This window comes from Diorhabda carinulata, chromosome 5 (assembly GCF_026250575.1).
Source record: "Diorhabda carinulata isolate Delta chromosome 5, icDioCari1.1, whole genome shotgun sequence".
Taxonomy (NCBI): Eukaryota; Metazoa; Arthropoda; class Insecta; order Coleoptera; family Chrysomelidae; genus Diorhabda; species Diorhabda carinulata.
Genome location: NC_079464.1, coordinates 16,240,975 through 16,266,745, shown reverse-complemented (window position 1 = coordinate 16,266,745; position 25,771 = coordinate 16,240,975). Strand labels below are relative to the sequence as shown.

Here is a 25,771-nt window from a genome sequence, read left to right as displayed (position 1 = left end):
AACTCACTTTCACCTTCTGTAACCCTAAAATTGGACTTTCTCTTTCTTGGCAAGTTTCCAAAGCTTCTGGCAAATAAAAAATGCAAACTGGCCTGAGTTTACCTCACTCTCCGAAGTATACTTATCATCTTTGATCATTTCTACGAATATAAAAGATACGCTAGATATGTTCACTAAGAGCATACTTACGGCTGCCGAGACTCACATTGGTAAAACGGTCTTTTCCTCGGCATGCAGGGCTGTTCCTTGATGAAGTCAGGATTGTGCAAATGCCATACGTGAATCAAAATATGCTTTTAATAGGTTTAGACGTCACAAAACACAAGAAAATCTTATTGTACATAAAAGGCTTAAAGGTAAAGCTAAATTTATTGTCAAGCAAAGTAAGAGATCTGCTTGGCAACATTATACTTCATCCTTTACTTACAATACAAACCCCAGTCAAGTTTGGAAAAAAATTGCACAAATCCAAGGCAAAAAAACTAATATCAAAATTCCTTCTTTATTATCTAACGATCTGCTTATCAGCGACTGCCAAAAAATCTCTGACACACTCGCACAACACTTTGAAGAAAATTTCAGCATCCATAATCCGGCATACGATTTTCATAACTCTCATATTCAGCTCTCCTCTACACTCCAGCTAAATCCTCTCGATATTGCGCCTGTCAATGTCCCTATTGATTTAAATTAACTGAAATTCGCGCTATCGTCCTGCAAAAATTCTGCTGCCAGTCCTGATGATGTCCTGTATATATTCCTCAAAAAACTATCCGACTCATCCTCTCCAAGCTCCATGACATCTATAACATTATTTGTAATACTCACCAGTTCCCTGATGCATGGCGCAACTCTATAATCATTCCAATTAAAAAAGCAGGTAAATCCACATCATTCCCTAAGTCTTTCCGTCCAATCTCACTCACTTGCACTACTTGCAAACTCCTTGAAAGTATAATCAATACAAGACTCCAATGGTTCCTTGAAAAATACAAACTTATTCCTGACGCACAACCTTGTTTTCTTGCAAACAAATATCTCCTCTGCATTAAATAACCATCAGGATGTCATTGCAACTATTCTCGACATTGAAGGCGCTTTTGACACTATATCCAGAAGTGCAATACTGAATAAACTTACTCAATACAATCTACATGGTAACATATTAACATATTATCATTCATCCATAATTTCCTAACTGATAGAATTTCCAGGGTTTCCGCAAACGGTAAGCTCTCCTTTCCTCATCCACAAAATATTGGCATCCCTCAAGGTTCAGTATTAAGCTCTACTTTATTTATCCTCACAATAAATGAGCTATGTGACAACTTCCAATCTCCCATAAAATATGTCGAATATGCCATGGTAAATACCTCCCCTCTATATGCCAATTGCTCCAAAACGCAATAAATCTACTACAAGAGAGATACCTCTACCTAGGATTATCATTTTCCCTAAAACAAATCCATGTTGATAAAATTCTCCCAATCACCTAAAATTTTCTTTGATAACTCCCCTCTACCTATTGTGAATTAATGCAAAATCCTTGGTATGACTTTTGATTCTCGACCCAACTGGATTCACCATATTCATGATGTAAACTGCATTTTCCTAGAGAGGCTGAACATAATTAAAACCCTTAGCCACCTTCAATGGGGCTCCAATGAAACTATACTGCTAAGAGTTTACAGAGTTCTCATAGGAGAGAAGCTGTGACAATAAGAAGACTTCGCATTAACCACACGAAACTTACTCACGACTATTTGATGTCATTAGAATGTCGTCCTGTCTGCCGAGCTTATTAAGTTCCTGTGACTGTTAAGCACATCCTCACCGACTGCAGAGAATATTCTACCGCATATCAACAGTTTGATATGAAAACCAACCTCAAGGAAACACTTAACTGCCCGACGTAAATAAGGAAAATCGTGGAGTTTCTTAAAATCACCAAGCTGTATAAGAAAATATAATTTAATTTATGCATTGTAATAGATTTTGTAACAGTCCTGTATTTAACTTAACATTGTTTTTGTGGTGTGCTACTAATAACCAGCGCTGCCGAGGCATGTTAAACTGACACCAACAAGTATATACAAAACTACAAAAGAGATATGAAATATAATATGTAAATATTTCTAGTGCACTTGAAAAATATCTATTCAAAGATAATATCACAAAATATCTTGTAAATTATTTACAAATAGAAATTGGTAAGTTTATATCAAAACTAACGCAAGCTATGAGCAGTGAAAATGTTAAAATCTGCCTACACTAACTTTTTTAGGAGTTTTCAGGATTTTTAGAACAAAATCCAAGCAACTATATTTGTTCTACTTTCATTTCTATGGCTTTTTTATAGATTTCTGACACATTTTTTTGAAAAAATTTCACATATAATCTAATAGAAGATATCAACATAAAAATAAGCACGAAAAAATATTGTGGATCGCATATCGATATATTATTATTTGTCAACTCATTGTGTATAGTATTTTTCACAATTTTAACAGATACTTCCACTACAAAAATTTGATAAGACCCAATTGTGGTTAATTTAAGACAATAGGTTATATGGGAAATTTGAATTTTGGAAAATTTATTTGATTTTAATACACACTAATTAATGACTCGAAATGAACTGACACAGACAGAGGCGTTAGGACTATATATAGTTCGACCCTGTTAGGATCAGGTATAAATACAGGGTCATTCATGGGAACCGGATGTTTCTGAAATAATCAAATTTGATTATTTACTTTAATAAAGTTTTATTGGAACTGAAACACTTGTTAAATCGGAGCATTTGTTACTTACTCACGAAGAATTACATTCGGCAAGTGATATCAATTTTGGGCAATACATTGTTGTAGCCTTTGACGGAAATTGTCCTTGATTCGTTGCAGCATGTCTACATCAATCTGGTTGACGTGTCGACGAATTGCGATCTTTAGGTCCTTAATACGCGGCTTATTGTTGTAAACACGCGATTTCAGAAAACCCACAGAAAAACTCACAACTACTCAAGTCGGGGAAACGAGGGGGCCAAGTAATGTGGCCAAATCTGGAAACGATCCGTCCCGGGATGAAAAACGTATTCAACATTGAAATGTAACGATCAGCTGTTACGGCAGCGTCATTTTCTTCAAAAAAATTTGGTCAACAAGACCAACCTTTCCTACTCCTACTTCAGACTAGACAGTTACCTTTGGGTTATGAAGTGGTCTCTCGAGAAGTTGATGTGGGTTTCTTTCTGCCCGGCAATTTTGTTTGTTTACGAAGCCGAAAATAGTTTTCATCACTCATTAACAATATCAAAATCTCAGTTTCTCAAAAATGGTAAGCATTTGTCGAGAAAATTGTAATAGCTGCTGGGAATCTTGTTCTTTTAACTGTTGCACGACGGCTATCTTGTAAGGATGGAAATTTAGATCTGTATGCAGAATTCGTCTTAGCGTACTTTTACTCATTTGAAGTGCTGCTGAATAGAGCGGCGTGGGCTTCTGACAAAGGCTTCCTTTACTTGTTCAATGTTCTCCGGAGTGCTAGCAGTTCGTTGGGTACCCGGTGGTATTTTCTTCAATATTTATCCACTTGTTCGAAGGTTGTTTACCCATCGCAATATTGTGTTACGAGAAGGAACAATTGCATTACGATGGATATTGAGCTGAACTGTTGAACAGAAGTTACGGATTCGTCATTTCGCACAAAACAGTCATACGCGTACAAGCGTTAGTCTAGCGTTCACGGCTCCATCTCAATGACTGAAATGTAAATGCTACGAACAAAAGAAACTTTAGATACCAGTCACGTGCCCCTCTCACCATGGGCTTGTACAACACACTTCAAAAACATGCGGTTCCAGTGAATGACCCTGTATAAAGGTAGAGTGTATTTATTTCATATCATATGGAGACTAGATCGTGGAAAAACTTGAGATTGATTTACTCAAAAATAATTAAATACTGGAACTTGCTTGCACTTTTGGGTGAAATAACAAGACAAATACCAGAAGAGAACATTTGATTTTGTCCACAAACATGGTGCATTAGACGTAAACGCCAAAGATGGTTTTCGATTTCAAATCCGGTAATTTTCGTCTGTTTCGTTTCCTATTGATAACGAAGACGAAAAACATTATATGTACAACTACATAATAAGGACAGTAGTGAATACAAATCAATGTCAAACAATAAAAGAACTCTCAATCACCCTTAAGTAACCTTTATCGAACTTCTAACGGAATCTGCAGTAGATTTGGAAAATAAGTGAGTTGTTGGGGTCCTATTATAATGTATCTGAAGTACGATGCAACGGTTTTGCTTTAACGACATCATACAGAATCGATATGTGTGTATGTTTGGGAGAAAATATGCGAAATTGTTCTTTGTGCTGAAACCTGAACAAACTCTCAATACAGATCTTCTTTAAGTAAAATTGGATGAAATTAACCAATCTTTAATCAGAAATTATCCGACGCCTTTAAAAAAATACATTATTCTGCAAAAAGACAATTCGAGATCGTACTGTACATGACGAATGGTCTTCCTAGTTCAAATAAATATCTTCCATATATACCGGAAGTGTACAGAAGTCCAAGGTGCCATTTGAGAAGTTGTAGGCTAGCCAACTAAATTTTACGACATTTTTTCTCTATGTAAGTAACACGATGTTGGACAGTAAGCAGTTTAATTAAATATGTTCATTTGTATTTCAATATCTTCCAAGTATTTTCAATGAATAATTGCAATTTATGATATCTTTCTTCAGAATGTCTCTTTATGGCGAACGGTTTTCCTCTCAAGTACAACGATCTAAGAATCTCCTAAGCCATACATTTTATCGAGTTAAACGAAAAGAACCTTTTTGTTGACCAATCGATTGAAAATTCATTTTTGCTATCTTTGTACAGGTTGTACCTCAGTTGCATGGGGACAAATGCAAATCGAACAGGAAAAAACTACAGGTTCAACAAAACATAACGCTGAAACAAGCATTAAATGTCTACTGGACAAGAAGCGAGGAACTATACAGAAACGGGACCTCAAAGAGTATGGACATCATGGACGACAGGGTGGAAAAGCTATCCGAGGAGCTGGCAACACCTTCTAACGAAGAATTAAGAGAAATCATCAGGTACACCAGAGAGGATTATATAAAACACGGGAACACAACTGGATCGATAGGTTTAGTTAGGTTAGTAAGAAATTATCAAAAATACAAATAAATACAAAAGCCCACACCAAAAAAATAAAAAACTCGGAAAACAAAAAAAAAAGTACAAACAAATTTCTCCCAGAATTATAGGTTTTCAGAGTCAACCCCGATACGATAACTGTGCACTTAATTAGCAAATGCCGAGTTATACATCAGGAATAGCTGTAAAGAAGGCAAAGGACTAAATCGGATTAGATCTTTACCTGCCCAGGAAGATTCGAAAGGTTTTACCCAAGGTAGCGAAATACACACACATTAAGACGTCCAGACCAAGAAGACAAGAGGGTATAGCCAAGAGGCTATATATGAGACCCTAAACATCTCCCATAGATCTCAGTGGAGAGAAAGGACTCTACGCGCGAAACTGCGACGTGAACGAGGATGAGGACCTGTCGAAATGACATTTGGCAACCTCTGTAACAATTATGAAAAATAATCGTCTCCTATTTGGTTCTATTCGTTTTTCAAATTATTCAAAAAATGTGAAGTTGAGGTAGAACACTGCATTCTTCCTTCTCAAATCCCTTCACAAAAATATGTCTTAGTCCAAAAAGTATAAATCACGGCACGTTTTTGCGTCTCATGGGTCTAACTGGGACTAAACTGCAATCATAATTACCGAAGAAATAATTCACAGCTACACAATGGAATTTGCGAGTTTTGAATTGTCACAGTTATCGACAAAATATAAATTTGCGGTGATATAAAGTGAACAAATAACGGACACTATTATTTTGTGTTTATAAGACAACAGTTCGACATCCGCTTGTCAATAGAACAAGAGAAATTTGTAGATAAGTGTATTATTATGAAAAACATTTGAACAGAACTTCCTTTGTAGAATTTTCTGAATCCAGACCTGTATAAGGCTCTGATCGAGAGGAATATAAAGAACAGATTTAACAGTTTATTTATTCTATAGTTGTTTACAGTTGTTGCTATTACCTGTTATTTTTTTGTACTCTACTTACGGTATCAAGCAATTCTCTAATGGAAGGTGGTCTCGATACTATTTAATTTTGAGAAATAAGGTGGATCTGGCAGAATTGTGAGAATTCGAAATTGTAACTGTAGCATGAGTTCAGTATAAAAAGGATTTACTGGTTTCAATTAATGTAAATCAATATTTATGGAACTCTGTGAATCCAGCAGAAGGTTTGTGTATTGAGCCCATGGAATAGGAAATGGCCACGGAAGGATCTCTAACACTAGGTTACAAAATTTCACATTTTGTATGTTATCGCGAATATTGTGTATTTTCTCAAATTTAAACGTATATATTAATCTATAACAAGCGTATTTTACTATGTGTTTAAAGATTGTAGAAAAGTTACATTAGAGTTGGTGATAAAATAAGTATTTTCAGTATTTTAGGATGCTCTTGGATGCAATTATGAAAATTTAGTTAATACCTATGCCACCCGACACCCGATTTTTCAAGGTATCTAGTTATGCAAAAAGGATCCGATTCATAACCAGCCTTTTTTTCAAAATCGACGTTTTTTTAGAATTCTTTACTTTGATTCTGGAAATGTAAAAAATACTTTTACTATTTATCCGTATAGTTTAACTGCTCTTTGTAAAACTTACTAACTCTCATATTTTTTGAAATAAGATACAGTTTATATCTGCTATTCATACATCCAGAAAATTTTTCTTTGAAACCCTTTGAACAAAAATATTCCAAGATGACTCTCTCAATTTTGACCAGATTTAAATAAAACTTGTTTTAATCAATTTCTTGACCCGAAAAAACAAAGGAAATGAGTCCCCCACGTTTTTGATGCTAAATCCGTAGATTTTCATAATTTTAATTTGGACTACTCATATTTGAACGGGGTAAGGAATTTATTTCATCTTAATATGATAAAGGTAATTAAAAAAAATGGTGAAGTGCGAAGAGCGCACGTGCATCGCACACTACCTGTGTCGAATCAGCAAAGATTTTCCAAAATGAGTAAATGTTCAATATTATTTGATATATTGAACAAAAATTGGTAGAAAAAATTATTTTTGCGTGCATTTTTGGTATCAGGTTCAAAATAATTGAAAAAATTGTATATTTTGAATTTTCCACACAAAAAAGCCTAATTTAGGCATGGTTAGGTTACAGGAATTGAAGATACCGTCTTTATACCTGCAAATGTGCGCTCGATGAACTCTCCTAATAATCTGTGAGCTGGAATCACTTTGCGCTCGATGCACGCATTTAAAATAATATTAATTAATATTTCAAATATATCTGTTCCGTTTCCGGTGCAGGATTGGATGTTCTTTCCAAATGGCAGACATCCAACATCCTTCGTCAGGCATTTTTTCATAGTAAAAATAGAAAAATATCAGTGTTTTTAAAGCATTGCATTCCGTCTAAATTTCGATAAAAAAATTCAGCGACAGGAGAGAGATAACCTTCATTGTCATTAGAAAATTTTACAATTTTGTCTGCAAAGCGACAAAATTTTATATTACTTAATATAAAATAACAATTTGTTTTTTATAATAATTACGAATATAATACCTTATTAACATCTTAGTCGATACTACAAATTAAATTATATTAGTCTATGGTATACTATTGAATTCTGCCACAGAATAATTAGATCTTTCAAACAGAAATATCTTTGTCAATATTCGGAACTTATTAAATCCCATGTAGGAGCCTCCAGACTTAAACGACGGGGCTTAACTTGGACCAAAGCTGGGAAACCCGACCTTGGTTAACCAATAATGGCCCAAGCCTGGTTGAAGTCTGGGTAATTTAGCCCTGACCATTTTATAGTCAGCCAGGTTTGGCAGAACTCTGAATAACTATATAAAGTTTTGTTCTAGTATCTTATCCATAATAGATATCTTAACAGTAAAAGTAATAATAGTTTATGAATAAAATTCTTTTATGCATAAAAGAAAATAAAAAATAGAATGATAAAAAGTTATCACTTCTTTATATGTTTAATTATTTAACTAATATTTTTATGTACATTAATTAGTGTGAGAGTGAATTAATAGAAATTTGACATAAAAGTATAATTTTTCAACAATAAATTAAAAATCTATTTTTAAAAGCAACTAGCCTGGCCCAGGGATGTCCCACCAAGTCTGGGCCAATTACGGCTTCTAAGCTAGGGCCAGAGTTGTACATACTTGGTCCAAGTCTAGACCTTTACTAAAATCCTATATAGGGTGTATTTGTTATTTTTAATTCCGAAGGTAACTGATTGAATAATTTTTTGGCGCTGAAAATGATGAAATTTTCTACCAGATCAGAAGTGGGTATAGTTAAGTAAATATTTAAATTCTTTCTTTTAGTAAGGTAGGTATGAATGGGTCTCTCAGTTGAGTTGTGTTTGCGAATCAAACAAACAGATTCTAAAATGAAAAAAGAGAGGGGAGAGTTACAATTTTATGTTTTCTAAATTAGAATTCGAATGCGTTCTACTAGTCAAACCATAAATATAACGAATAGCTGTTTTTTGTAATTTGAAGATCGAATAGGTGCAAACTACAAGAACCCCAGAAAGGCAAACAATAGCAGCGAAGATGCGATTCAAACAACGAGAAATAAGTTGTCAAAGCAGTACGAGAATCGAGCTGTTTAGACACAGATTTAATGATAAAACAAAGAGAAGATAATTTTTTGTCTAATGTTCTACATGTACTACCTAGTTTTCTACATGTACTGACCATTGAAGGGCATCGTCAATATGTAGAACAAGAAACTTGATCAAATTTGAGGATCGTTGAGTTTTAGAGCTGGTAAATCTCCTTTATATGGTAAAACAAAGTTTTTTTAGTGTTAAAACAGATATTGTTCGCGTCCGACCAAGACTTAACAGTATCTTTGCCAATGGTAAAATGTAAATCCTGTTTATCTGGACTACTTGGGGACAATGGTGTTATCTACGAATAAAGTGAATTTACCATCAATTCTTGAGTCAACATTAATGGATACCAAGAACAGAACTAGACCCGAAACTGAACCCAAATGCCAATTTATATGAAACTTTACCATTATAATAATTTAGTGTGTTGATCAGAATTTCATGATCAACACAATCGAAGGCATTAGCGAAATCACAAGAAACCGATGCCGTATAAAATTTATTGTTAAGTGAGGTATTTCATTGAGAACAGAAAAAAAATTATGTTTAGCCGCCAACGTGTTAAGAATGTTTGTTTTGATATCTAGTCTCATAACTTGTTCCAGTTCAATTGAAACTAATTAAAATATTTATATCAAATAAAAATATCTAACAGTATATATTACCATGTTTACTATCAACTGATCGAGTTGATGATGTTTAGTACCAACTACTGACACGAATAGATCATACTCTCAACTTAATCACTGCATAGTGCACTACTGGAGAAAACAAATTTGACTATTTGACAAAAGCAATTTATTCTTAATATTTTTATCAATCTCCGATAGAAAGAAATTTCAAATATTCATAATCAATATGAATAATCGTTAGATAACAGTACCAGGTACTGTTATAATTGCAAATAATTCTAAAGCACTAGTTATATAATCAAAATAATTGTTCATTAAAAAGTAACATTCCAAAATATTGATAGTAGTTGGTGAATAACTATCCAGGTACGGTTTGAAATCTTTAACTTTATAAGTGGTTTTAGAAAAAAGAAATATAAATATACAGGGAATATAAAAAATATGATTTTTCGTGAAACTACTACGTAAACAGCAATGTTTCGATCTACTACGCTCTTTATCAAAATATCACTTGATAGTGACTGTATGTATGGATTTGGGGTCTCGTATACACTGGGACCTAAAGGATCTATTGTGTCCCCCTTCCTTGCTAAGATATTGGAGAGCCCAGTGTTTACAACTGACCCATCAATCCCATTCCTTTTAAAATGTCTAGAATATGGGATTGCTTTAATTGCTAGATATCTTCTTGTTTGGTCTTGCAAAGTGTCTGCACAACATCAGGGCTTTTGTGGCTTTGTTAATTATCTCTTTTTCATGTATGTTCCAGAGAAGTTTAGTGTCTAGTGTGAGTCTCAGATACTTCCACTCTGTTTTCCACTCGATTACTTGCCTGCCTTGATGGGCTTTAGGTTGAGTTTTTTCTTTCTAGTAAAGGAAATTAAGAAGGTCTTGTCCGGATTGACGTTCAGCCCCACCGATCGAAGACAAATCATCAAGAAAAACATAAAAAGGTGTCATTACCATAGAAATCAGTTGACAAATAAATTTTTCATGAAATTTTCACGTGATTTCACACACATGGGCAAGCTAGAAACTTATATCTAATCACTACACTTGAATATATTTCAATGTTTCATTACGAATGCTTTCAATATAAACCCAGAAAAAAATAATAAAAGCGATACATTAAATATTATGACGTTCACTATATTAAGTAATTTCTATTCACGCAAAGATTTATCTTCTATCAACTTCTCTTTATATTATTGACGAACTGTCTCTCTTGAAGTAGTTCACACTTTATTTCGATATCCAATTCAACAGCAAAATGAATAAGCAATTTCTAAAAGTAAAATGTTGTGATGAAATTCATAGGAAGTTCCAATTAGATGGTTTAAAATAAGGGCTTTGATAATATTCGGAAAAAATCGACTTATCCAAATTTTTCTAAAATATCTTATTCTTCAAATTAATTAAGACTAAGAGAGTCCTTCCACGGACTTGATAATTGATAAAAAACAGTTTATTTGTAATAGTGTTAACCCTGTTATCCTAATGTGGACCTCATCAGGATAACCTGATAAGAAATAGTCTTTATCTTAATAAAGTGATCCAGAAAGCCTCCTTGCACAGATGCATGACCAGGAAAGCCTGAAAAAAAAACTAATGTGGACCTCGTTAGGATAACCTGATAAGAAGTGTCTTTATTTTAGTGAAGTGATCCTGAAAGCTTCCTAGCATAGACATGACCAGGAAAGCCTGAAGAAAAACTAATGTGAACCACGTCAGGATAACCTGATAATAGTTTTCTTCTTAAAAGGGTGATCCTGAGAGTTTCCTTATATGGGCATGATCAGGGAAACCTTATGAAAAATTGATTTATTTTAAATAGGGTTATCCTGATACGCTCCTAACATGGTCCTTTTCAGGTTTGTACTGATAAGGTTAACCTTGTTTTCACCTTATCAGGTCATTAGATGTTTTAAGGAAATGAGGAAAAATCCTTTAAATTTTCCACGAAATTTTCACGTTATCTAGGTTTTTGCTTCATGTGCAAATACATGAGGCTTATAGGATATTACGAACATCTGCAAGTTCTAAATTTTTATTGAACTCTTCTTCTGTTATATCTACATCCTACCAATTAATTTTAAAAGAGTTTATATTTCATTTTTACAGTAGTTCAGTTCCATCACTGCTCTTACTTTGAGCAATTAGATCAACATTTCGTCAACATTCATACTTTCAACAGAAGAAGAATAGAGTTATATATTCCTTATGTGATCCTGTTCAATCAGTCTTCTTTTTCATATGAGGAGTACCAACCTTCTCTAAATACTGCACGAGTACGTTTTATGATCAGTTTTTAACAAACTGCATTTTGAAAGTGACTTTCATATGTGACAGTTACTAAGGGACAAAAACTAATATGACAAGATATGACATTAAATTTGAGAACCGAATTTGTTACGTCCGACTATAGAGAATTAAAAGCGAATAGTATAATTGGTGACTGATGATTGCATGAAAAATTGTTGAAAAGATGATCAAAATAATTGGTTTGTTCTAATAAATATCTGAATCACTAGAATAAACACTCATCATTTTTCATTTTGTTCTTTCTAATGCAATTTTATTGTTTTTTGGAAAAATTGCAAAAAATTTAAAAGTAGTTTTGAGACGTGTTGTAATACGAATGCTATTCGAGTTGTTTGTAGATAATTGAAACATTTATCCATGCCAAAAAATAGAAGTAAATCGCGATGATTTTCTATGACTTTCGACGTGGAGTGTGCAGATGATCTTGCTTCGACTTTTGGTGATGAAGCACCATCTCTGTTGTGCCAGGAAATATCAATGCTGTGCGTGATCTTAATAATTCAAGATCGTCATGTGACATTTCGTGAGATAGTTCCAATCGCATACATTCAATATCGTAAGATGAACATTTGGCCTTCAAGAAGATTAGTTCGCGTTGGATCCCGCATAATTTGACAATCGCTCGTATTAAGCCTCGTATCGATTGGTGCAAAGAAATGTTGAAAACATTCAAACGCAGTACTTCAAAAGACGTCTAAAAGATCGTGATAGGAGACGAATTATGGATCTATACATTTGAACTTGAAACTACACATCAATCGACTATATGGTCTTCCAAAACCAGCATTTGTTTGCCAGAAGTGCTCGAGCTCCTCAGATCAGTTTAAGGAAAAACGTTTTTATTCCTAGAGATGAAAAATAAATTGCGAGGTCAACGTTTTCCTACGCCTGAAGAAGCGCTTGATGCTTTCAAATGTTTGGAGGTACCTCAATCGGAATGGCAAAAATGCTTCGACAAATGGAATGAGGAAATAATTGAATAAATTTGGTTCCCCGAGAAAACTTACATTCGCAGAATGGGGATTCGTAGCGTAGCCTAACCAAACAAAACCAGAATTAACCGGACAATATCCTAGATAAATATACTTCGATGGGCTGACGACGATGCTACAAGCCTTAATAACATCAACCTAGTCCGAATCGGAATAGAAGCAGACCTAGGAGGTGCTGTCATCTCGCGGTAAGAAATCGAATGAGGCAAACAAAATTTCGGAATTCCAGTTCCCTATATTTGTCTAATTACAGTTTCCGTAATATCAAATTCGATGAATACACACTCTCTATTCGAGTAAATTACGAAGTGGGCGGCATCTGTTGATTTTCTTTCAAACTTCAAAAGAGGTGAATAATAAAACCAGAATAAGAACTACTTTCTATGTTTTATGAACAATAGAAAGTATTATTTGAAATTTTAGTTTAAATAGTGAAATAATAACTGTTCGAAATGCTTTTCTGAGATAAAAACAACCATACATCCATTAGTTGTACTAATAAAATAATAAAAAACGTGGTAAAAGTTCGGTAAACCTCGAATTTCCATTTCACATGTTCTCTTGACTATTCAAAAACCTGACCTGAATTATACCATTAATAGTGTTTATTCTCTACGGAAATTGTTTATAAATTGTTCATCTATTTATATTTTGAGAACGCTATCTTTTCAATGTTCAATAATAATAACTAATCATAAATAAAAACATTCATTTAATGAATATAATTGAATTGCGGATATAAGAAACAAGTCTCCCTTGGAATTTACTTATAGAGTGATGTATGGAAATTAAGTTTATTATTCTCTTCATATAGATTATCGATTCAAATCAGAAAAAACGCTTGAATATTCGTAGACCTTTTCCGCTGAATTTTGTACAGTCTATTTTTCTTTCTGGCCTTACTATGAGATCTTTATTTTTTATCATATTATTACATTCCAAAATTCTATGGGTCTTAAATTTTCTAGAGGCCTAAATAAATGGTAATGCGGAAGTGGTTTATCGTGGCTATGTTAGTACGATAAGTTTTAAAAGCTTTTGGTGGATCAATCAAAACTCGTATTTTCTAGGTGAACCAGAATACGTTATACAGCTGATGACATCAGTGTTCAAAATTGATGTTGTTTTGAGTAAATCTTCCACATTCTTATAGACTACCTATATATCCGTTACTCGATGAGTTTTTAAATCGTCACTTCAACATTTCCTGCTCATTGTTCTCAATAATTGATTTAGCACAAGTCCAGAAAATGTGGCAAACACTCCAGTACAATTCGAAAACTCCAAATGCCTACAATCACAATCTACAGGGATCTTCATAAACAGTTACGTCTGTATGCCTATAAGGTACAGTTGCTGTAGGCACTGTTACCAACATATCGATCAAAACGTGTGGAATTTGCCGTAGACATGTTCCAACGTATTGAGCATGATGAAGATTTCTCGAAAAAGGTGTGTTTCAGTAATGATGCCACGTTTCATGTGTCTGGTACAATAAACTGGGGGTTCTGGGTTCTGAAACCCCACATGCAGTAGTCGAGCTTCAACGAGACCGCCCAAAGGTTAATGAGTGGTGTGGGCTTATGCACAACAAAATCATTGATCCTTTCTTCTTCATAGAAACCATAGTTACCGGCTGCGTGTACCTGGATATGCTTCAAAACTTTGCTCTTTACATTGTTTACCGGACATCGGTTAATGACATTGATGACTTGAAACGCCGCATTACACAAGCTTTTAGTACAATCACAGGCGACATATTACAACGTACCTGGATTGAAATTGATTAGAATGGAAGTGCTCAGGGCCACCAGTGGTATGCATGTTGAAGTTTAATAAAAAAAAATTTAATTAGTTGCAGTAATATCTTGTTTATTTTCCAGGTTATGAATTTTTGAAGTTGTAAAGTAAATTTTGGAGCAACTTGTATATAATTCTTCAGGTACTCTAAATACTCAATTCTGAGTATTTAGCTTTTGATTATTGTTATTAATTGTGAAAAAAATGTTTTTTTAACACTAAAAAACGGCTATTAAAAATCACCATTCCACAAATTTCAAACTAATATTATCTCCATAAAAGTCGAAGAAGAATATGAATAGATAAGAAAATGATAATAAAAATATTAAAAAGATTGCAAATTGGCGACAACCTTCTAAAATCCCATGCGAAAATACTTTACCTAAACATGAACATGAATGGCTGAAAGGTTACTCAATCACCAAAAAAATAATTAATAAAAAATCAATATAATGAATCACGAATCACAGTTTCTCACGCGGTCGATCGGTAAAGAAGAAACCAGACGGAGCAGAAGATATGTAAATTTCGGTTAGATGTTTGTTGCATAGTTGACAGCACAATATTTATTCCACTGAGGAAGACGGTGGATCAAAAGTAAAAGCCGATTTGTGTTAGACAACATTCGAAACGCCATCATTTTCCATAGGTATTTATATGCGAACAAAAAAGTGAACATTGGATAGAAAAGAAATATGGACGGATTTAGAAGAATATGGGCGTTCAAAATAAAGCATTGTTACAAAATTTTACAAAATATACCGTCCATTTCTATTTTTAGTTTTTAGTTCACAGCTATTCTGTATTTCATGTCGGTTTAGCATATTATCGATATAAGTTAAGTTGATATTAATGCGAAGATTACATCAAAGAAAAAAGTTTAAGTAGTCCGTATGTTTTTCTTTATTTGTAGTAAAAATGTGATTTGAAATTATAGATAATCAAATAAGTGAAAGCTGCTTAATTTCATAACTTTAAATACAAATTGTAATTTGGATAAAATAGAAATATTTTTCAAAATTGTGTATTGTGTGTACCTGTGTAAATGAAAAAATCAATTCTTTGCGGTTTAAAACCCTGATGATACACTGTGACACAAAATTCATCAAGCCATATTATTAACAGTCGTAAAAACAACTGATTTTATGATATCAAACATATTAAATAATTTCGACATTTTTTTGGAGGATAGCTGCAATGTTGTGCATGATCCATCATTCCGTTGCAGTATAGATCGAATTGATATGTTATGATATGGAACTTACGAGTATTCTTTACAATGTTATATGTCGTTATCTGAAGTTATAAAAACCCCTAAAAACATCCTCTGTAAATTTAGGGGGAGACCTAAGCCCTGTTATTGATGTGAAGAGTAGGCGCAGCGTCTGGGCCATATGACGTGAAGCATATTGTCCGAAACGAACTAGTTCAACATTCAGTTCCAAGATATTGAGAAGTACAAGGTTTCCATGAACAAATAACTCACGAAACAAAAGAAGATGAAAATTCAGAGAAAATGCGTTGGTAAAAAATGAATTTTAGAAGCGGTTTGAAAATCAAAGCCTTACAACTAAGCTGAAATATCTGGAACTGTTGGTGAAGACTGAAGACACTACCACTACGTCAACCCTAACGAATACACTGCTTGTGGTGCGTTTCAATTACCAAGTGATCGTCTTCAGAGATTGAAGCTGAACTGAAACCAAATAATTTGCAGATTAATCAAGAATTTCAGTATTTTCCAATAGTATGTTATAGGTATTTACGTGGACGACATTTTCGCTGTATTTGATACGAAAAAGGCAAGTGTCTAGTTGAGAACCCTGCTCAAACTATTCATTGTTATAGCTATGATTCAGTTCCAAGATATTGAGAAATACAAGGTTTCCATGAACAAATAACTCACGAAACAAAAGAAAATGAAAATTCAAAGAAAATGCGTTGGTAAAAAATGAATTTTAGAAGCGGTTTAAAAATCAAAGCGTTACAACAAAGCTGGAATATCTGGAACTGTGGAGACTGAAGACACTACCACTAAAACAACACTAACAAATACACTGCTTGACGTGCGTTTCGATTACCAAGTGATCGTCTTCAGAGACTGAAGTTGAACTAAAGCCTAATAATTTAAGAGTTTCAGTATTTTCCAAGGGTATGATACAGATACTTACGAGGACGAAATTTTTCCTGTATTTGTTACGAAAAAGGCAACTGAAGAGTAGCCATTTTTAGATATGGAAATGTAATAAGCTAGAATTTAATTTATTTAGGAGAAACCCAGATACATTCCGGTCGATTGCATAAAACATTAGATAGCCAGTCTCCACTTTCTGGTACTTCGTTTAATTCATTTCCCACTTTAGACACAGTTAATTAACCGTCATAAGTTTAGGAAATCTCTATCAAAATCACCTTTCTTCCAAAATCACAATGTCAAACACAAAAAATTTGCTCTGGTATCTTGCAACTCTGTTTATACAGAATTATTGGGAGGAATTATCAACAGATTAGACTGAAAATTGGTTTATAAATCCAGCTATACATAAAAACAATTGTTAGGTAATCTTAAGGATAAAATAGCAGATTCAACGCGGCTAGTTGAATATCAATATGAAATCAATACAAATAATGTACAATTTTTAACAAATTAATCTAATAATAAATTGTTGGATGCACTTAAAAGCATAAAGCTGTTAAATGTAAGAACGGTTTGAATAAGGACTATGGGCCTATTCCTTGAAGTTTAGTAGTTAAGGAATTAATATGTAATTGGTGGGAGAATTTACTATAACACAAATAGGTCAAGTTAATAGGTTTTCGTTTACTTTTAGACTTTGAAAATATATAATGCCTCAAAAGAAGAAGTTCAGATAAGAGACCTCTTAAACACTGGATTTCAACAAAAAAACCGTCGGCACACGTTGTTGCTTAAAACTGAAGTAAAACTGAGGAAGTGTGTTAATTTCACATTTTATTTTACTACTATCTACAATTAGAAATTTTTTTATGGGAATTATTATGAAAAAAGTCTTCTTGACAAATATTAAATACTAGATTATATATAGAAAGATTACATAGGCCGGTATACGAGGATAGTTCCAGAAGTAACTGGCACAAAAAAAATTTTGGAAAAAAATATATTTATTTGTTAACATAATCTCCTCCTCTCCAATAAGTTCGATATCCTTTTCATTATAAGAATCGTCAAGCTTTTAAAAATAGCCATTAACTCACCTCTTCATTGTTGGAAAATCTTCTACCACCAAGCCATTTTTTCAAGTCTGGAAACAGAAAATAATCCAAGGGGGTTAGGTTTGGAGAATAAAGTGCATAAGGTAGCAATTCAAACTTTAATTCATTAATTTTGGTTTCCCATTTCCTTCTTAGTCAAATGCGGCCGTTTTTGACTGATTTCTTCGCTCAAATTTTGCAATAAGTTCGCATAATACTAGCCGTTGATAGTTTATTCTTTTTTAAGATAGTCAATGGAAATTATCCCACTGGCATCCCAAAAAACCGACGCCATGAACTTGCCTGCATATAGAACGGTATTTGCCTTCTTTAGAGTCGGTTTTCCCTATTCATTTCATTGTTTTGATTGTTCTTTTGTATTGAGTGTGAACTAACTCTGTTAATTATTACCACAAACTCAATCGAAACATCTTCCCGACGCTGTTTTTGTTCCATTGTGAGCAAACACGTCACCCATCCTGCGCACAGCTTTCTCATGTCCAAACTTTCAATTAATATGCGATGTCCGCACTTTCAAGTGCCTACTATGTCTGCTAGCTCGCACACTTTCAGCCGACGACCATCCAGTACCGCTTTCTGGAGTCATCACCTCATTTAGTCGACCACTGCGATGCTGGTCTCCGCTAGTCGTACGACCTCCTTTGAACAGAGGTATTTTCCAAGGGACTACCGCCATCTCTACTTTTGGGACCACACATGTACAGCGAGTGTTGTTTGAAATTATGTATCGAACAAAAATTAGATCAATTATATACAATCAAATTAACAACCTCCTTGAAATACAATGGTCTAGTTTCTATATTCTCTTTGAGGCATCGACTATTTGGGAGACAGTTGTATCTTGATTTGCTTCATGATGGTAATGTCGATGAACTCAAATGTGATAATTCTGATTATCAAAGTTCTTTATTTTGTATTATTGCTTCATATTTTCCCCAATGTATACATTGACTTTTATGAATTTCATCAAACAGTAAAATTTAACGTTCGATTTTATAGCTTTGTTGTTGTAAAATGAATAATTTGAAAAATCCTGGTTTTCTAATTTTATTTAGTTTGACGTTGGGAAATTAATGCTTTCAAAGCTGGAAAATATTTATAAAAAATTTAATTCTTAAAAACATGTTATAATCAATTATATGGGGTATTAATATTTCTAACTCAAAATATAAATTGACCTTAGTGCTAGAACAAGGTATCTAAATTTCCATAGTAGATACACATTTATATTTCAAGGATTACTTTTCTATATTTCTCACAAATTTTTTTGGAAGGAAATCCTAAATACTCCCAATTGATTAAAATTTTGAAATTATATTGCAGTAACTTGGTGTTGAATCTTTACAATTTCCAGAAAAATTGGTAAAAGTATTAATTTGAGATGTCTTCGGAATTGTAGTAGCCTAATTGTAGTATTGATCCTATGATATGTAGTTCAAAAGATTAAGGATTCAAGGATTAAGGAATACGACTGGAACCTGAAGAAAAGCAGATACTAAAAAAAATGCGTTGGAAAGAAACGAGCTGGATGCGGTCTGAAAAATCAGAATCTCAATAGATTAAGTTCAGGGAGAATTTTGAAATCCCGGATTTCACAAAAAATAAACGTCGACCACGTAGTGGTATAAGTAACCAATCCCCATCCCCTTCTTGAAATACAGGGGTCTGGTTTCTTTTAAGCCGCCAACACTTGAAGACCGATATAGATAGTTGTATTTGGATTTGTATCATAAAGAAAATGTCAACGAGTTAACATTTGATTGATGAATTTGATTATGAAAGTACATAATTGTGTTTTGATTTGTAGATTAAATTTTGTAATCTTCATTAAAAGTATCATTCGTCGTTTGATTTTATTTATTTGTTGTGGTAGATTGAAAAATATTGGGAATACATCGTCTATAAAACATGATAAATAGTAAACAAATTATTTATTCACTATTTTGGCTTTCGAAATGTACTAAATAATTAGTACTAGCTTTTAACCGCGGTTTCGCTCGCATTATACCATTAAAAACATAAGTATCAGAGATTATTACAAAGTTTTTAAAAGCTTTTCTGGTTTGCCAAGTAATGGAAGTAAAACTGAGGCCGTAATCGCAGAAGTACCCTAAACTAGAATATAATGATGTGGAAAAATTAATAGTATCTTTTGAACTTATTTGTCAGATTTAAATTTCAATAAAAATTTATTTTGTTTTAAGTTTTTAAGATAGAACTATATTAGAATCTAAAACTGTAATATTTAATTACTTATTGTGAGTTGGGCCACTTTTACATTGTGGTTTATAATGCCTCTGATATCAATTTATAATATAAGGCCATTTTGGACAGGAATAAAAATCGATATTACTATTAATATCTCTATTTTTATTACACCATACAACAAATAGAAATTGAAAAACAATTAATCATTTTGGTTATCGAGGTTGTCAATGAAAATCTCATCAATAACTGTTGAAGATGTTTTTAAATTGCTGTAAATATTATGATGAATTGGGAGTATATAAGACAATAACCCTATTAAATCTTTCTTTTTCTTTTCACAGATTGTGTAAGTAGTAGGATATAAAAGTTGATGATTCCTCTTAAGGTCAACTTCACGAGTAAAAGAAAATTTAAAAGGATGCATTTCACAAAATATTAGCCATTGCATCTTTAATTATTCAACTGTGCCTTTATCTCAACATAGTTTACGATTCGTAATATTTTTTTCTAGAGAATTGCAAGAAAAAAATAAATCTTTTGTCATAGAAATTATTTTGAACGGTTTACTTTTTATAGCCGCTAAAATAACTCGCTTCTAGTCTTTATGCACTTAGATGTTTTTGAAGAACCGCTTCTGTTTTTCTACTTAATCAAAATCCTGATCGCATGATACGTATGAATGTCCGCTCACAAAAAATTCGTGGTCAATTTTATGAATACCATATTCAGTGGAATTGGAAACAACAAACTGACAGAAATGAGCCATCTAGATATGCCATCCACATTGATCAGAGTACATTATATGATGTTTGGATTTTACAATATTTTTTAAGAAATACAATAGACAAGAAGCTATTTCTTCGAGACATCTGGATACTATAGTTTCATCCCTCAAAAACATGTACACTTCATCATTTTTCATATTATGAATACCTAAGCAGTATGTCCAGAGTTAACGCTTGTAATAACATATTCCTGTACTATTAACAGGGGTTGGAAGAGTTTTCATGAGATCGAAGCAAATTACACATACATCTTCATTATTTTTATAGAATTCTACATCTTTTTTTAAGTCTTCTCTTGCAGCATTTGCCTTGAGTGAATCAAGTTTTTTTATTTTTCAAGTCTTGTTTTTTCATCATTATCAGCCGTTTTAATTTTAATATTAAATGCATCACACTTTTGGCATAAATCTGTTACAGGGGATGAAAACTCTTGTTAAATTGTTCATTAAATTCTTTGCTAAAAATAAACTTCAGTGTAGGATTTTCAACTCTTTCCGCGTACTCACTTAAATCCAAATCTGGCGATAAATATTTGCGGTTTATTGTCTTATGAATGGAAAAAATATGCTTCATAGGCACGAATAAAGTTTATGAAGTCTTTTATTTAAAAGGTCGAGCAGAATTATTTTTACGAATAATATAGTATTTATATACTTATTTACACATGTTACGCAGGTTAAGCCGCTTTTGCGTTGTTGTCACAAGATGCTACTGCTATGGGAAAAGATATTCCTTGGCGCCATCTCTTAGTTATATGAGAAACTGAAATTAGGGCAATTTTTGAACATTTTGAACCACTTTGGCGCAGACGGCCTCAACTTTACCACTGAAACAACACATTCTTCACAGATCTTTCATCTTTCCATTAGAGAGCATCGCAATAGGGACATTTTTTATCCATTTAGCCAATAACAATAAAAAGATGATTATCATATTAAATTGAAGGATCATATTGAAACCTAGTACCGTTAAATATCGACCATTCATTACGCATGAATAGCGTCTAATTAGCAGCTTTACAAAAACTTTGAGATATCTTTAGGCCCAAAAAGCTATATAACTATTACGAAACGGCTTTTATTCCTCTACAAGACCCAGATTCGTCCATCTTTTGAGTATTGCTCGGCTCCCAAGCAAACTCTGAGAATGCTCGACTCAACACGAAAGAGAGCAAGTCGACTTACAGCTAAGAGCATAGAAGAAAGGTCACTGTCCTGACTCTGTTTTACCGATATTACCAGATGCCGGCAGATGCCATAATACCACCTAGAGCAGTATTTGGGATACCTACTCCACTGGCGGACATGGCTTATGAACACCGAGTTCGCCGGCAAAAACCCAGAACTTTTTTTTATCGGGACCTATTTCTGTTGAATGAGCTACTTGAAGGCACGTATTTTCCGAACACTATAACCTACAGAAGTTTAAGATCAATATTCACAGGCACCTCTACACGGCAGGCACCACTTGAACTACTTGAGTGTAATAGTGTTTACGTCTGCAAATTGTTAACAATTTTTTGACAAAAAACCATTTTTTTTTTCTCTTTCAATTCTTTATTTTTGCATAACGTTGAGCTGTGATTTATTATCAACTTATTTCCACGCCCAGTTCATGATGAATAAACCAATAATGTCTTCATCAACATATTGTGCAAAGTGGATAAAGTTTCTGATAAGGCAGGTTATTTACTCTGTAATTTACCCAGATAATCTTGGAGGAACCTCCAACTGTCTTGTATGTTTTAAGGGTTTTTTAATTACTCTTTACTAAGGTAAAGTGACAGTTGAGCCGAAATATCCAAAACCGTTGACCAATACCCGTTGCGTCCTTAATGAGAAACAATCGACGGCATGTATCAACAAAATTTTCTGGTGAATAAATATGATACAATTCGCTGGAGACGGAAAATAGGACAATGTGGAAATTGGGGGATAAAATCTTAGGAAAAACTTTGTGTCACAGTGAATATTCCAATGATAAAATGTTACTAATCATATCGAGAGAAATTGAGAAGATTTTCAGTCAATTTGTGGATGGAGCAAAAAATTTTGGCTTTCAAATTAATAAAAAAAATGAAATCCACGGATATAAGCTCCGATGTCACAGATTAAAAGCAATAATAGGAAATGGATAACAACTGCTAACTGTAGATAAACAATTTTTTGACAAAAATGCATTTTTTTCTTGTCTTTTTTTTATTTTTTGTAAAACGCTCAACTATGACAAATTATTAACTTTTTTCACGCTCAGTTAACATAAATTTCATAATGAACAAACCAATGTCTTTAACATGTTATGCAAAGTGAATAAAATTTTTGGTGAAGCTGGTAGGTGCAACTTGGAGAAGCCTCCAAATGTCTTATATATTTTAAGGGTTTTTGATTACCCGATTAGATAATGACAAATGCTCACTGCAATATTAATAAGCAAAATTCAGAAATCAACAGAATGTAACAACAAAATTTTCTAGAGAAGAATGATGGTAGATTAGTATTGGTGGAAAAATATGATGTAATTCGCTAGAGAAGGAAATATTTTAGGAAAATGCGGAAATTGGGGGATAGATTCTTATGAAAAATTTGGTTGAAGCAAAAAATATTGGCTTACAAATAAATGAAGGGAAAACAGAAGGCATCGAAATAAACTTCAAAGTCACAGATAAAAGCAAAAATTTGAAATGGATAACAACTGGAAAATACTATAATTTTGAGGAAATTGATCTAGTTGATTATCTAGGACTAACTATAACATCTACAAGCCAAGATGGGGTAGGTCTGAAAGTAACACAGCCGTAGAGATCATTATAAATAATTCTGAGAGTCAAAACCTTCTAATTTCAGTCAAAATCATAGCAAATGAAAGACCAGTAGTTCTACGCATTAGAAACAGGGCAATAGGAAGGCGAATAAACTGGAAAAATATATGACGGTGTGAAAATGGCAGAAGGTGTCTGGAGAAGACGTACGAAAAACTAATAATGATACAAGAAGTCTAAGAAAATCCAAATTGCTTGAGAACAAGATAGTAGAGACACATTGCAAGAGTGCCAGAACAGAGAATTAGGAAAATGGTGCTGAACGAAAATGGCTGTAGGAAGAATTAAGCAGCCAAAGAAAAAATTGCTACAAGAAGAAAGGTGAGAAGGGTTGAATGAAGAAAGTAGCAAAGGAACGAGGAAAATGGAGAATAAGAGTCAAGAAGATTGATGTAAGGTGTCTAGAAGATCTGTTAAAAGTTCAATAAACAGTTTCTGTAAACGAACGACTAACTATATTCGAATAAAAAAATAATACATGTTATTTGTACCAGACGTGTTGTAAGAATTGAAGCAGCATTACTTTCGAATTGAACTCACCCTATCATATTGGTGGGCAGCTCCGAAGGGTGAAGTAAAAGGCCCTGTTCTTGGAACAGGATGCGCCGACACTGGCGGAGCTGCTCCAGCTCTTTGATATAAATACGGATAATATGCCTGGTACATAACTTCAGAACAACTCATTATTTAGATATGCACATTATTAACCGATCGCTAGCACTTTCTTCAATCTAATTTCACACGAACAACTAACTGAAGAATTTATCACAGACGCACCGAACATACTTTACGTTCCAAAATCCATCAGGACATCCTAATTGCCGAAAGTTCACGTTTGTATATTAAATTGACGCGACGTTACTCAGACCGGCATGGAACTGATTCTTGGACTGAAATAAAAATTCTTCACCCTTGTTTCCATACAACCCCGCCCATTTTCCCACTTTGCGCAGAACTGAACACACCTTCCTATAGTGATTACGGAATTCCTCGGGCGTCTACCAATCATAATAGAGGTTCAAACTTGAGGGACCAATCGTGAATCGACGTTCGGTTTGGCTTGAGCAAGTTTTATATCAAATAATAGTCCTACAAAGGGTATGGAAGCCATATGGAATCATTTTAGTTGAGTGATTTGCTCTTCATTATTGCTGGCACGCTTTTTTTAAAGTGCGCGTATCTGTATTCAATTTAGTTTGATGAATTTAATAGAGGAGTAAATGTTAGGAAATGGGGAGATTATTAGATATTGGTTTGGAGAAGTATGGGGCTTATTATATTATTTAATATTTTTAAAATAAAAATAATTTTATTATTAAATAATTAATAATTGCTGCGGTGCGGTAATTCAGGGTGATTTTTTTAAGGTAGAATTTATGTAACTGTTCCTTAAAAAAATAAAAGCCTGTACTTTTTATTAATCTTTCATTAATCAAATTTAGTTTTACAGACTTTGGTAATGATTTATCAATTGATATTTTAGTAATTAACTTTCTTTTAAACTAAGTAAGTGGACATCTTAACCTATCCTTCCATGTCAGATAGCCATAGCAAGGACTAGAAGATGGCCATATAATTTCTTCGTTTTCTCCTTTTATTTACCCCTTTCTTCGATTTTTCTTGTCTTCAGTCTTTTCTTTTGGCTTTTTTTACATGGGTATTTTCAAATGCAGTACAATTTCCATGCATACAGTAAATCTTCTCTCCGATTTTCTCATTTTTATAATAATTTACCTAATTCGTAAGCACGCTTCTCCAATTTCAAAAAGATCCTTGCACGGCTATCCACTTAGGAACTCGGAGCACGACCTTTAACAACTCACTCCACGTTCAGAATTAGTTGAAGGCTCAATATTTTACAATGCAAAAAGAATGCACAATCACTTGCCAATTGAAATCGAAATATTTACTGGAAAGTGCATAATACTCTGTAAATGACTCTAATAATATTTAATTTCCGGGCATGCTGCATACTGGTTCAATTTTGTTATTGCCTTATATAGTAATTATTACCTATTACTATTACCTATAATTTTCTTATTTATTGTAATTTTTTTCTGTATATTGAAATTTTATTTCATTTGCATCTTCATTTAGTTATTTGTATGTTTGTTCCTAAAGTTTTTACAAGCTTTTGTCTACAAATTGT

The 25,771-nt window shown here is 33.4% G+C and overlaps 1 protein-coding gene across 2 annotated transcripts in view; it reads right to left on the bottom strand.

Annotated features, from left to right (window-relative positions):
• The window catches only part of LOC130893684 (protein vestigial), a 79,342-nt gene extending 54,828 nt beyond the window's left edge, over window positions 1–24,514 (bottom strand). For both annotated transcript variants that reach the window (XM_057799980.1, XM_057799978.1), the window contains exon 1: window positions 24,163–24,514. In XM_057799980.1, the coding sequence (XP_057655963.1) occupies window positions 24,163–24,306 (144 nt within the window). In that variant the 5' untranslated portion in view covers window positions 24,307–24,514. The remainder of the gene's footprint in view (window positions 1–24,162) is intronic.
• Between the last annotated feature and the right edge of the window lie 1,257 nt (window positions 24,515–25,771).